The sequence below is a fragment of the Melanostigma gelatinosum genome (assembly GCF_949748355.1).
Source record: "Melanostigma gelatinosum genome assembly, chromosome: 8".
Taxonomy (NCBI): domain Eukaryota; kingdom Metazoa; phylum Chordata; class Actinopteri; order Perciformes; family Zoarcidae; genus Melanostigma; species Melanostigma gelatinosum.
The window spans coordinates 2365302-2378280 of record NC_136641.1 but is presented as its reverse complement, the minus strand read 5'-3'; the positions used below and the strand labels follow the sequence as shown (position 1 = coordinate 2378280).

The 12979-nt window shown below is 45.3% G+C and overlaps 1 protein-coding gene across 1 annotated transcript in view; it reads left to right on the top strand.

The window, feature by feature from the left end:
* Window positions 1–12979, top strand: part of slc38a5b (solute carrier family 38 member 5b) — a 40893-nt gene that overhangs the window by 21009 nt on the left and 6905 nt on the right. Inside the window, exons 4-7 of the mRNA XM_079274293.1 lie at window positions 5625–5740; window positions 6821–6894; window positions 7080–7172; window positions 7350–7431. Of these exons, the coding sequence (XP_079130419.1) occupies window positions 5625–5740; window positions 6821–6894; window positions 7080–7172; window positions 7350–7431 (365 nt within the window). The remainder of the gene's footprint in view (window positions 1–5624; window positions 5741–6820; window positions 6895–7079; window positions 7173–7349; window positions 7432–12979) is intronic.

Sequence of the window (12979 nt, the reverse complement as noted above, 5' to 3'; positions counted from 1 at the left end):
TCTCCCTCCCTCTCTCCTCTCGCTCCCCCTCTCTCCCCCCCTGCCATCTCTCCCCTGACCTCTCTACCCTCCCCCTCACCCACCTTTCCCCACTGCCTCAAATGGAACATACCAGGACATCTACTCCCCCTCACACCCCTTCCCTCATCCAGCACCAGTCACTTTTTATCAGCACCAGTCACTTTTTATCAGCACCAGTCACTTTTTATTCTCTGCTGCTACTTGTTTAATCCTTTATCTAGGCCCTTATGTTCTTAACTTTATTCTTTATTTTACTTTATTATATTACTTTATTCTATTTTATTCTATTATATGTTATATGTTCATGTCTATATTACACTGTGGGACTGCGAGAAACGGCATTTCGAATTTTCTGTATGCATAACACATGTGGAAACTTTGACAATAAAGTGAACTTTGAACTTGAACTTTGAACTTTGAACTTGAATGTTGTCCATACACCGGGCCGCATGGCTTATGGTTCAATTATGACCAACAGTTAGACACCTCATCAGATCATCACAATCTAATTCCTCCTTTTTCTCTATTGTATTGAATCTGAGCACTGTTCTCAAGTCGACCAGCAGCAGCCTGTGCCTGGTTCACTCATTCAGTGTCTGCAATAACTGTTTATATAAAATAAATGACATTTCGGAGTGAATTTTATAAAGAATGAAGAACACAGACATCAGTCATTCCTCCTGTCCTCTGTCCACCTGTCTTCTGTTCTACTGCCTTCTGTCCTCCTGCCTTCTGTCCTCCTGTCTTCTGTCCACCTGTATTCTGTCCTCCTGTCTTCTGCCTTCCTGTCTTCTGTCCTCTCTTCTGCCCTCCTTGTCTTCCTGTCTTCCTTGTCCTCCTGTCTTCTGTCCTCCTGTCTTCTACCCACCTGTCTTCTGTCCTCCTGTCTTCTATCCACCTGTATTCTATCCACCTGTCTTCTATCCACCTGTCTTCTGTCCACCTGTCTTCTGTCCCCCTCCCTCCTGCCTACTGTCCACCTGATTTCTGTCCACCTGTATTCTGCCCTCCTGTCTTCTGCCCTTCTGTCTTCTGCCCTCCTGTCTACTGTCCACCTGTCTTCTGCCCTCCTGTCTTCTGTCCACCTGTCTTCTGTCCTCCTGTCTTCTATCCACCTGTCTTCTGTCCTCCTGTCTTCTGTCCTCCTGTCTTCTATCCACCTGTCTTCTGTCCACCTGTCTTCTGTCCCCCTCCCTCCTGCCTACTGTCCACCTGATTTCTGTCCACCTGTATTCTGCCCCCCTGTCTTCTGCCCTTCTGTCTTCTGCCCTCCTGTCTACTGTCCACCTGTCTTCTGCCCTCCTGTCTTCTGTCCACCTGTCTTCTGTCCTCCTGTCTTCTATCCACCTGTCTTCTGTCCTCCTGTCTTCTGTCCACCTGTCTTCTATCCACCTGTCTTCTGTCCTCCTGTCTTCTGTCCACCTGTATTCTGTCCTCCTGTCTTCTGCCTTCCTGTCTTCTGTCCACTCTTCTGCCCTCCTTGTCTTCCCGTCTTCCTTGTCCTCCTGTCTTCTGTCCTCCTGTCTTCTACCCACCTGTCTTCTGTCCTCCTGTCTTCTATCCACCTGTCTTCTATCCACCTGTCTTCTGTCCTCCTGTCTTCTATCCACCTGTCTTCTGTCCACCTGTCTTCTGTCCCCCTCCCTCCTGCCTACTGTCCACCTGATTTCTGTCCACCTGTATTCTGCCCTCCTGTCTTCTGCCCTTCTGTCTTCTGCCCTCCTGTCTTCTGTCCACCTGTCTTCTGCCCACCTGCCTTCTGTCCTCCTGTCTTCTGTCCACCTGTCTTCTGCCATCCTGTCTTCTGTCCACCTGTCTTCTGTCCTCATGTCTTCTGTCCACCTGTATTGTGTCCTCCTCTCTTCTGCCCTCCTGTCTACTGTCCTCCTGTGTTCTGTTCACCTGACTTTTGTCCACCTGTCTTCTGTCCTCCTGTCTTTTGCCCTCCGGTATTCTGTCCTCCTGCCTTGTGTCCTCCTGTCTTCTGTCCTGCCTTTTGTGCTCCTGCCTTATGTCCTCCTGTCTTCTGTCCACCTGTCTTCTAGCCACCTGTCTTCTGTCCTCCTGTCTTCTGTCCACCTGTCTTCTGTCACCCTGTATTCTGACATCCTGTATTCTGTCCTCCTGTCTTCTCTCCACCTGTCCTCTGTCCACCTGTCTTCTGTCCCCCTCCCTCCTGTCTGCTGGTCCACCTGTCTTCTGCCCTCCAGTCTTGTGTCCCCCTGTCTTCTGCCATCCTGTCTTCTGTCCACCTGTCTTCTGTCCTCCTGTCTTCTGTCCACCTGTATTGTGTCCTCCTCTCTTCTGCCCTCCTGTCTACTGTCCTCCTGTGTTCTGTTCACCTGACTTTTGTCCACCTGTCTTCTGTCCTCCTGTCTTTTGCCCTCCGGTATTCTGTCCTCCTGCCTTGTGTCCTCCTGTCTTCTGTCCTGCCTTTTGTGCTCCTGCCTTATGTCCTCCTGTCTTCTGTCCACCTGTCTTCTAGCCACCTGTCTTCTGTCCTCCTGTCTTCTCTCCACCTGTCCTCTGTCCACCTGTCTTCTGTCCCCCTCCCTCCTGTCTGCTGGTCCACCTGTCTTCTGCCCTCCTGTCTTCTGTCCACCTGCCTTCTGCCCTCCGGTCTTCTGTCCACCTGTCTTCTGCCCTCCTGTCTTCTGTCCACCTGTCTTGTGCTCGCCTGTCTTCTGTCCTCCTGTCTTCTCTCCACCTGTCCTCTGTCCACCTGTCTTCTGTCCTCCTGTATTGTGTCCTAACTGCCTTCTGTCCTCCTGCCTTCTGTCCTCCTGACTTCTGTCCTCCTGTCTTATGCCCTCCTGTCTTCTGTCCTCCTGCCTTATGTCCTCCTGTCTTCTATCCACCTGTCTTCTGTCCTCCTGTCTTCTGTCCCCCTGTCTTCTGCCATCCTGTCTCCTGTCCTCCTGTCTTATATCCTCCTGTCGTCTGTCCTCCTGACTTCTCTCCACCTGTCCTCTGTCCACCTGTCTACTGTCCCCCTGATTTCTGCCCTCCTGTTGTTGTGGCAAAATGACGAGACGAGACGGCGAACTGGAGTTTGCAACCAGCGGGAATCGTTTAATGCATATTCGTCAACATCACACGAACTTGGCATATCGAAACAGAGCTTGAGTTCGGGACGGCTCCGTGGGAACCAGCTCAGCGAGGGATCGGACGCCGGCACACAGTCGTTGCCTTCCACCGGCAGCACCAGCACCTCCCCCACACACAGCTCGCCCACCGGTCAGGCCTCAGATACCAGCGGACAAGACTCAGACTCCAATGTGTCTCCGTTCTGTGTCCAGCCCAGACTGGGTGAGAGTCTGCAGCCTGGAGACCACCAGGACGCCGTCTCCAGTCCGACCAGCACTCAGTTTGACTTCAGCCCCACGTTGAGCACCAATTATGTTGTGGCAAAATGACGAGACGAGACGGCGAACTGGAGTTTGCAACCAGCGGGAATCGTTTAATGCATATTCATCAACATAACACAAACTTGGCAAATCGAAACAGATTCCAAATCGTACTGTCCTCAGATCACTTTTATAGTCAAATTTCACGCCCCTTTAGCTGTGTTTCATCAGTCAACCCAGTCTGTTGACTCGAAAAGCAGAGCACTTCTGGACTCCTAATTAGGGCATTTTCTGGTCACTTGCCCTAATGGCAGGACATAGCTCCATATACGGAAATGTTTTGATACTCTTAGGAGAGAGTTTGATTCCTGTGTCTGCTCCTAATCGCTTCTTAAGAATGTTGTTTGGTTGGTGCCCCTGTGTCTGCTCCTAATCACTTCTTAAGAATGTTGTTTTTTACCAGAATATGTGTTCCATAACACGTTATATTAACTGTTTACGTGTGAGCCCAAATGAGTTCAGTTCAATTTAAGGTCAATTCAAAGTTTATGATGTTTTTCTTCAATACTGTCTTCTGCCCTTCTGTCTTCCGTCCACCTGTCTTCTGCTCTCCTGTCTTCTCTCCACCTGTCGTCTGTCCTCCTGTCTTCTCTCCACCTGTCCTCTGTCCACCTGTCTTCTGTCCTACTGCCTTCTGTCCTCCTGCCTTCTGTCCTCCTGTCTTCTGTCCACCTCTCTTCTGCCTTCCTGTCTTCTGTCCTCCTGCCTTGTGTCCTCCTGTCTTCTTACTGGGTTTTGGAACACATCCCTATGTTTAGATAACATAAAACGTGTTTGGCTCTCACTAGAGCCAGTTATGAATGAAGTTATGAATATTATATTCCATTTCTGCCAATTAATCCCCCTAAATGTTACACACTGTACCTTGAAAGGGTAGTTTTCTTTTTCAATGAATTCAACTTCAGTAAACCTCAGTCATATTCTATTACGTGCCATGTCATTACTCATTAACATGTCAATTCGTACATTTTGTACTGATCTAAGACCACCATCGTTACCTAATATTGTGTGTGTAAGTGTTGTTTTACTGTACACATATTGCAGCAAGATAACTAAACAAAACCAAACTGTTGTTTACATAATCCAGACAGCACGGATGTCTCCCCAAAATACAACGCCAACATAAAAGAGTTGCATGTCAAAGGATGTTGTGTAGAGCAGTGGTTCTCAACTGGTCTGGCTGCGGGACTTACCATCACCCCTTAATGACAAGCCGCGACCCACGACCCGGCTTTATATATATATATATATATATAAATATATAATTCAAGAAGTCTAGTAGTAGTAACGTCTCTGTGTAGTAAACAACTGCCAACTCAAATAAAGAATCACATCAATCACATCAATTATATTTTAACATATATCATTCCAATTTTTCAAATTTAACTAGATGGATTATAAATAATACATAGAAATACATAAATAAATGTTCTTCTCATTTCAAGTAAAATAATGGCTGGATTAAAAAATGTATCACATAACGAAATTCATTTATGAAACATTATTTTCACTGAATTGCCCTGCAGCTTTAAACTCAGTCCATTCAGGGTGAAGTGAAAAAACCACAATACTATATTTTTCTCATCTTCTAAAAAGAGAAATTAGTGTGGGAAAAATTCACCTATATGAGTCTGTGCAGATGAGGTCGAATGACTCTGGTCTCTCTGGCTATTTTTCTCTTTTGGAAACTGTCCTATGATTTTGACTTTCACAACTCTCACTTCAACAGTCCTGCTCTGCTGTCTGTATCCTCGTCTCTCCCCGTGTGTCTTGGTGTGTGTACATCTCACTCAAGTCAGGAAACTTGTCAGAATACTCATATTTGATTGGCTGAGCTTCATCACGTGATGTGATTCACAACGCATTGGTCTGTGTTTTTCCTGCACCACTGAACAAGTGCCGTAAATGCTGGAATAATTCCGCTGCATAAAAAATGCCCTTCAAAATAAAATCACAACTTTTTTTTGTTTTGTTTTTTTGTCAGGCAAAGGCTGAAAACGGGTTCGCGACCCACTTATGGGTCGCGACCCACCAGTTGAGAATCACTGTTGTAGAGGACATGATAGCATGATTTATGAGTTGACACAACACACTATACATGAATTGTGATGTCATGTCACAATATGCATCCTAACATGAAGTCATTATTGCTATTGTGTCTTAGAAGTTAATATTCTAGTCCTGCATGTTTTCCAGTTTGAGGGTAAAACCTCCTTTGGGATATCCGTCTTCAACCTGAGCAACGCCATCATGGGCAGCGGCATACTGGGTCTGTCGTACGCCATGTCCAACACCGGTATCGTCCTTTTCCTGTGAGTACCAGAAATATACACACTTCGGTACAGGGAGTTCAACACACCCACACACACACTCTGTACATCAGTAGACAAACAGACACACGAGAGGAGATAAGGTCAATGTTACATAACACTTGGTTATTGCTTATGTCATGTGTAGTTATGAAGTATTTGCAGTTACTGGAATGGCCAACAAATGTTATCAAATGTTAATAGACAACAGTGAGGTGATTTGCCTCTAATCTGTAATGCAGAAAGCTGGACTCTTCATTACCAGCTGCTGGTAATGTTTTCACCTTATGAGTCTGTTGTGAGTCATCATGACAAAATGTTGTTCTGGAGACACCTACTGTAGTAGGAAGTACCACAGACTGTCCACCTGAATGAATATATATTATGTATATATACATATGTGTGTGTGTGTGATAAAAAAAAAACTCAGTCGATCTCCGCAAGTGGGTCCATATTTGTCAAACCCCCGTCTAGACTGCAAGTGTATTAGACGTGTTTTCACACAAAAGATACGCTCTCATTTTATTCTATGCAGATCAGTGGCCCCTACCAGCCGGGGGCCGGATTAGAATAGTGAGTGAGGAGTCAGCCGTCAGCAGTCAATCATTGGCAGTATAAAACAGTCAATAAAAGGTGTTTTGAGAAAGGTACTTGAGCATGCAGCCAAAAGTAAGCACCCACAATATTATGCAGTCTGGTGCAGTTTGGTGCAGCAGTATATAGATGCACACTCACATGTGCAGAGATAATAAGCACGCAAGGACTGTTGACTCTAAATTATGCAGCCTTTCAATTTGGGTGCAGCAAGAGAGAAACTAATATATGACCTGTATTTGTGGTAAGCTGGCTGGACAACTGAAACGCCCTTTTTACTTGGCTCCCTAAAAATGACATATCTCCAGTATAAGCCAGACTATAACAGCTGTCTGCAGCTTTTAGAACTTATCTCCAAGGCTTCAAAGAAGATTAAGCTTTTTCTAAACTATAGCCCCAAATCTGTTCAATACACAAAATACTGAAATCAATCAACATGTAGGAATGACATTCATGACATCACCTACCATACCTGTTTGTGTTTTACAGGATCCTGCTGACATGTATCGCCTGTCTGTCCTGTTATTCCGTCCATCTGCTCCTACGCAGTGCTGGAGTTGTGGGTGAGGCTTCATAAATGTTCAACACATTGTTGTCAGAAATCTTAAACTTTTCAAAGGGCCATTCTTTTTGTCTCGTCACTTCCCCTCTCTTGTATCAGAGGCCAATTCAGCTAGTAGTCCTGTACATGTGTCAGAATGTCCACAGTCAGTCAGGTAACATGGTTCCTTGTTATTGCTCTCTTCAGGTATTCGCGCCTACGAGCAGCTTGGCCTGAGAGCTTTTGGTCATCCAGGGAAGATCATAGCAGCTGTCATCATCACGCTACATAACATTGGAGGTAAGACACATGTATATAGGTAAGGTAACTGTCATATGAGTAGGTGGGGATCATACCTCTTGCCAAGGGAACCAGATGTGCCAGAATATCCCAATTTTGATGGAGCATGTAAAGACATGTGGCCATGTACACGAATAAACTCTTTCTTCAGGCTGTTTATGCTTTCCTCCCTTGCAGCCATGTCCAGCTACCTGTTCATAGTCAAATCTGAGTTACCGCTTGTCATCCAAGCCTTTCTTGGCCAGACATCCAGCACTGGGTGAGTACTGCTAAAATCTTTGAAATCAACAAAATGTATGACAGATCAGTTTCATCTGCGTGTGCCCATTCCAGAGATAGGTCCATGATAAAAGATGAAAGAGAAAAAACAACAACGTATCCGCTTCTCTGTACGTCACTCTCATATCTTACAAATATATAGTTTAATTTGAAAAAACTATGAAAATTATGCATTTGTTGGGGACTATCTCTAGCAGTGAATCTCTCCACATTTGGTTCAATAGTGACAAGTTCAGTCAGTCAACTCACATTTGAGGATAGACTGTAAATATGAAGGCAAATTACTGTCAAAATCCGAGAGTGCAAGTGAGATCCATGCGTGCGCGAAAATCAAACAGCCGCGCGCGTATTTGACATTGACACAATGTTTACTGAGGTAATAAATCAAGTGAGAAGTATAGTTGTGGCTCAGGAAACACTATGAACAGCAGCAGAAGGTGACAGCATACAAATGTTGGGAACGTAGAGGAGCGTGTTTGGGTTATCAGCATCTCAGAAACTGAATTCTTGACATCAATAGAATTATTAATGTATGTAACAATTATTAATGATTATTAATAACAACGGGGCACCACCCTGCGAACAGGGACCAATAACCAAACGATAAAACTAAGTCTCATAATTAGTAGTCACTCATAATGTCAATAGTCTGAGTATGACTATACATTCAGTGACAGTGAAGGTTTAAGTTCGAGCACAGGCTACTACATACAGTCTTATCAAATACATATGCACAAGTAATCACAGACTGCTCCTTAAAGTATAACAGAGTTTATTAAATCAAAATAATAAATGATCAAATCAAGTAATATTGCAACCAACAAACACCATCATACAATTTTATGTGTCTAATACCTAAAGTCAAATGAATAAAATGGGGTATGGATAATATATATATAGGTGTGGATGTGTGTGTGTGTGTGTGTGTGTGTGTGTGTGTGTGTGTGTGTGTGTGTGTGTGTGTGTGTGTGTGTGTGTGTGTGTGTGTGTGTGTGTGTGTGTGTGAGAGAGAATCTATGTGGGTGAAACGAGGGGGTGTAACCTATTCCATCAGTGATGAAAAGAGGAGGGGACAATCTAGAACTACACCCTGGAACTACAAACCAAGATGGCGGACAAAATACAAAATGGCTGAGAGGTGGTTGCGTGTGTCCACGTGTGGCGGTGCAAGACATGTGAGAGGCAATCGATTGCGAGGGGTTCCCCAGGCTCATATGCTCCATGTGTGTGTAGGTTAGGGAGAGAGAGAAAGAAAAAGAGAGATAGAGAGAAATCAACTCTGCTGCGATGTCGTAATGAGGATGAGTAACGCTGATCTTATCTTGCACAAGTCTGCCGTTGTCGTTTGTGAACTGACGGCGCTTATGCACGATAGCCACGATTCTACACTTCACTCACAGAGCCGATTTAAGGAAAATAGAGTAAAAACTAAATGAAATGAAAATAATCCCCAAACAAAACAGTTATAGCAGGAAATACACAATATAACGGCAGTGGTGTATAGTAACGAAGTAGAAATACTTCGTTACTGTACTTAAGTAGTTTTTTTGGGTATCTGTACTTTACTTTACTACTTATATTTCTGTTTACTTTTACTTTTACTTCACTACATTTTGCAAAGAAAACTGATACTTTTACTCCGATACATTTCCCCTGAAACCTTCGTTACTCGCTACAAAATCAAATCTATCTTTAGAAACAAAATGAATCATGAGAGCAGCGTCGGGGACTGTGGTGGAACACAGACTGCAAGCAAGCAGGTTTGGTGAATCAGTGGTCCTAGCAGCAAGTTAAATCATTGGTTAATCACATTAATGCACAATTGCAAACAAGTGCTCTCAAAGCCGCTGTATTTTGATTCCCAGTGATGCCCAGGATGCTACATGCTATAGCTAGCGAGCGACTACCTGAGTAGAATTCCACTCTACGATGACTGATTTCATGATGGAAGCAGAAATGGAAGCACCTGCTACTCCTGAAACAAACGACGGTGGTGACGAAGACCAACACCCGTGGATCGCTAGCGAGTTAGTGAGCTGAGGAAGTGTTGACAGTTGTGCAGCACTAGTTGGCTAACGTTAGCTATAGCTAACCACCACGCCATAGGATTGATGGGAGCCGAGAGAGCGCAGCGTTAGCATTAGCGTTAGCATTAGCGTTAGCATTCGGGAAATCCTTCGCAGCAGTGCGCACGCTGTCTGTGACGCTGAACACACCTCTACCTGCCTCAGCGGTCTGTGAAAGACTATTTAGCATCGCAGGACTAACGTTAGTCTTCAGCCCAAGAAGACAGAGACTGAATTCTCGCAATTTTGAAAACCAACTTTTTTTGAAGATGAACAGGACATGTTTCAGTTTCAAGTAATGACTGTGTTGTTACTTTCGGTGCTGATTTAGTATTGATCATGTTTTGATATTTGAGTCATGTTGTGGATGATCAGATGGAGTTATGATGGTAGCAGTCACCCAATTGCAGATTCAGCTTGAGCAAAACCTTTGTCTATTGTGTTCAAATCAGGCCCACAGGAGTTTACAAGGCAGGCGTCCTTTCTCTAAACACTGACCTGATGCATCAAGTGGATATGTTTTGCTGAACACAATATTATGCATTGGCCTCTACATCCTCTAGTCTAATGAGCAGACTTATAAACGCACTGTTACAACTCCTTCATCGTGTCATATTGCTTTTCGGAGAATTATGATGATAAGTTCATAGTAGATGCAAAAGTATACTTATGTACAATATATTATGTTGAACATTGTTGCTCCTGGATGGATCACAGCCAACCCAATTATGTTCAACACAGCTCCATGTCCTTGGTCATGGTGCCACAGCACTTAAAAGAATAAACTTCATAATTCTCAAAATTCTGACCGTTTGCTTTTTTATTAACAGCATGTACTTGTACTTTTACTTTCAATGAACAGGTTATGATGTTCATTTAATGTTCAGGTTATGATGTACATTTAATATCAGAAAATTACTTTTGATACTTAAGTACTTTTGTACTTAAGTACAATAAATATCAGATACTTTAAGACTTTTACTCAAGTAGTATTCTAAGAGGTGACTTTTTACTTTTACTGGAGTAGTTTTCCAGTAAGGTATCTTTACTTTTACTCAAGTATGGCTTTTGAGTACTTTATACACCACTGTATAACGGGCCTCCGTGGTCCGCGATGATTGCGCAATACCTCAATATAACGCGACAGTGACTTAACACAACAACATACGGGAATAACAACACATAAATGAATAACCTAGATTAAACTAAGGCTAAATTAAGCTAAACTATGCCCAGACACCGTGAACTCTTACTTTGAGAAGCTTCGTAAAAAAAGGGTCAGTCTCCGTGGAGGAATCGCTTGTTCCTCGAGGAGTGGGGGCTGCTTGTCGGTGCGGCGTTTGCGGCTGGCGCGGACTGGGTAGATAACTCGGTGCTCAGGAGTCGATTTTCCCGGTGGCGTGGCTCTCTCTGGAGCAGACGCAGACTCGATCTCCCGGTGGCGTGGCTCTCTCTGGAGCAGACGCAGACTCGATCTCCCGGTGGCGTGGCTCTCTCTGGAGCAGACGCAGACTCGATCTCCCGGTGGCGTGGCTCTCTCTGGAGCAGACGCAGACTCGATCTCCCGGTGGCGTGGCTCTCTCTGGAGCAGACGCAGACTCGATCTCCCGGTGGCGTGGCTCTCTCTGGAGCAGACGCAGACTCGATCTCCCGGTGGCGTGACTCTCTCTGGAGCAGACGCAGACTCGATCTCCCGGTGGCGTGGCTCTCTCTGGAGCAGACGCAGACTCGATCTCCCGGTGGCGTGGCTCTCTCTGGAGCAGACGCAGACTCGATCTCCCGGTGGCGTGGCTCTCTCTGGAGCAGACGCAGACTCGATCTCCCGGTGGCGTGGCTCTCTCTGGAGCAGACGCAGACTCGATGAGAGAACGCTGCAGAGAGGACGATTTAACTTTGGCTGAGGCGACGTGGTCGGTTCGTCGCTCCCGGTAATCATCGGGTGAGGAAACGGGGATTAGTCGTCCTTCTGCCGGCTGTGTGCACAAAAAGGGAGTGGAGAAACGGGATAGGAGCTATCCGTTCTCGCACTAGGATCCAGAACTCAAAATAAAACACAGTCTGTTTTCGACCAGCGAATGTAACATGTGACCTGACAGGAATTGATGAGGCCGCGCTCCTCGTGGCCTTCTGTTGCCAGCGTGATGCTGGGGGAAGAGGCTGATGGATCTTCTTGTAGCCAGGACGAGTCCGGCGCGAAGAGCTGTGTGTCTTCTTGTCCCGGGACGAAGTCCAGAGGGAAGAGGCAGAATCTCGCTGTGTTAGCGCTTATAACCAGGTCGGCACAAACAGCGGGGGGCACTTTCTTGGCCAATGAAGGGTCAGCATCAGGTTTTGGCCGGAGCTGGGGGTGTGGTCATCTTGGGTGGACTTTCGCTCTGATCCCAGGTCAGGCGTTTGTTGGGCGGAAGGAAAACATGGCTGTTCCTGTTTGAGGAACGCATGTGAGGGACTCAGCCAGCCAGGAGGTGGCGCCAGACCCCAACACAAAGCTTTCAGGTGAGGGCTGTGGCGGCAAATTGGTGAGCAGAGCACCACCATGATCAAAAGGGTGATCAAAACTAGGTCCTCATGAATGTAGCAGCTGACTGTCTGAACTAGCTCTCAGGCTTCCCTTCACTTCCTGCAGCAGGACTGAGTCAAACTACATTGTGTGTTCATGGTGATGAAGGATCCTTTCAGCTGGTGGAGCCACACAATGGAGCTCTTTGGCAAAAGACATGTCAAGCTTTGATAGACACACGGTACTGGTTTGTAGATACGTTCGGTTGGTTGAGTCTGAACATGAAATTTGTTGACAAGAAGAAACACAGAATATCAGCCTTATCCTTTAACATGTGTAGAAATAGATATTTAAGTTAGACAAAGCAATTTCAGTCCGAACAACATCTCCATGGGCCTAGAGACTGTGTGCAGCATCTCCTGCCCTTATGGTGGACATGACTCATGTAAGATGTATTTGGGGTGTCCTCTGGAGCATAAACTGGTATCATTCTCATATATGAAAACTGATATAATTCTCCTTATCTGGCTCAGGGGAAGTCAAACACATCTTTTTATCAAAATGTCCTTTGTGTTCCTTTAAAACACAAATCTAAAATAGATGTTTTTAGTCAGCTTGCACTGTCTACTGTGCATTATATTGTCCTTCAGTTGTCCTAATAAAATCTCATATATGAGTAAAGCTTGATATATAATGATGACATCACTGCACTGAAGATTGGTGTTGTTTTATCATTTTGACCTGAGTTTGTGCCCCTGCTTCACTGAACTCAAACCAAACAATCAACTGAATGTTGTAGGAATCCTTCACGGTGTTAAGTCCCATTACACTTCCTGTGTGTCTCCCATTCACTTCAGTCAAAACCTGACTGACACATTCAAACAGCTGTTCCCTGCTTTGGTGCTCTGCCCTGGTTGGCTCCGTCAGACTCGGGGGGGGGGGGGTTCACAGTTCACTTGTGC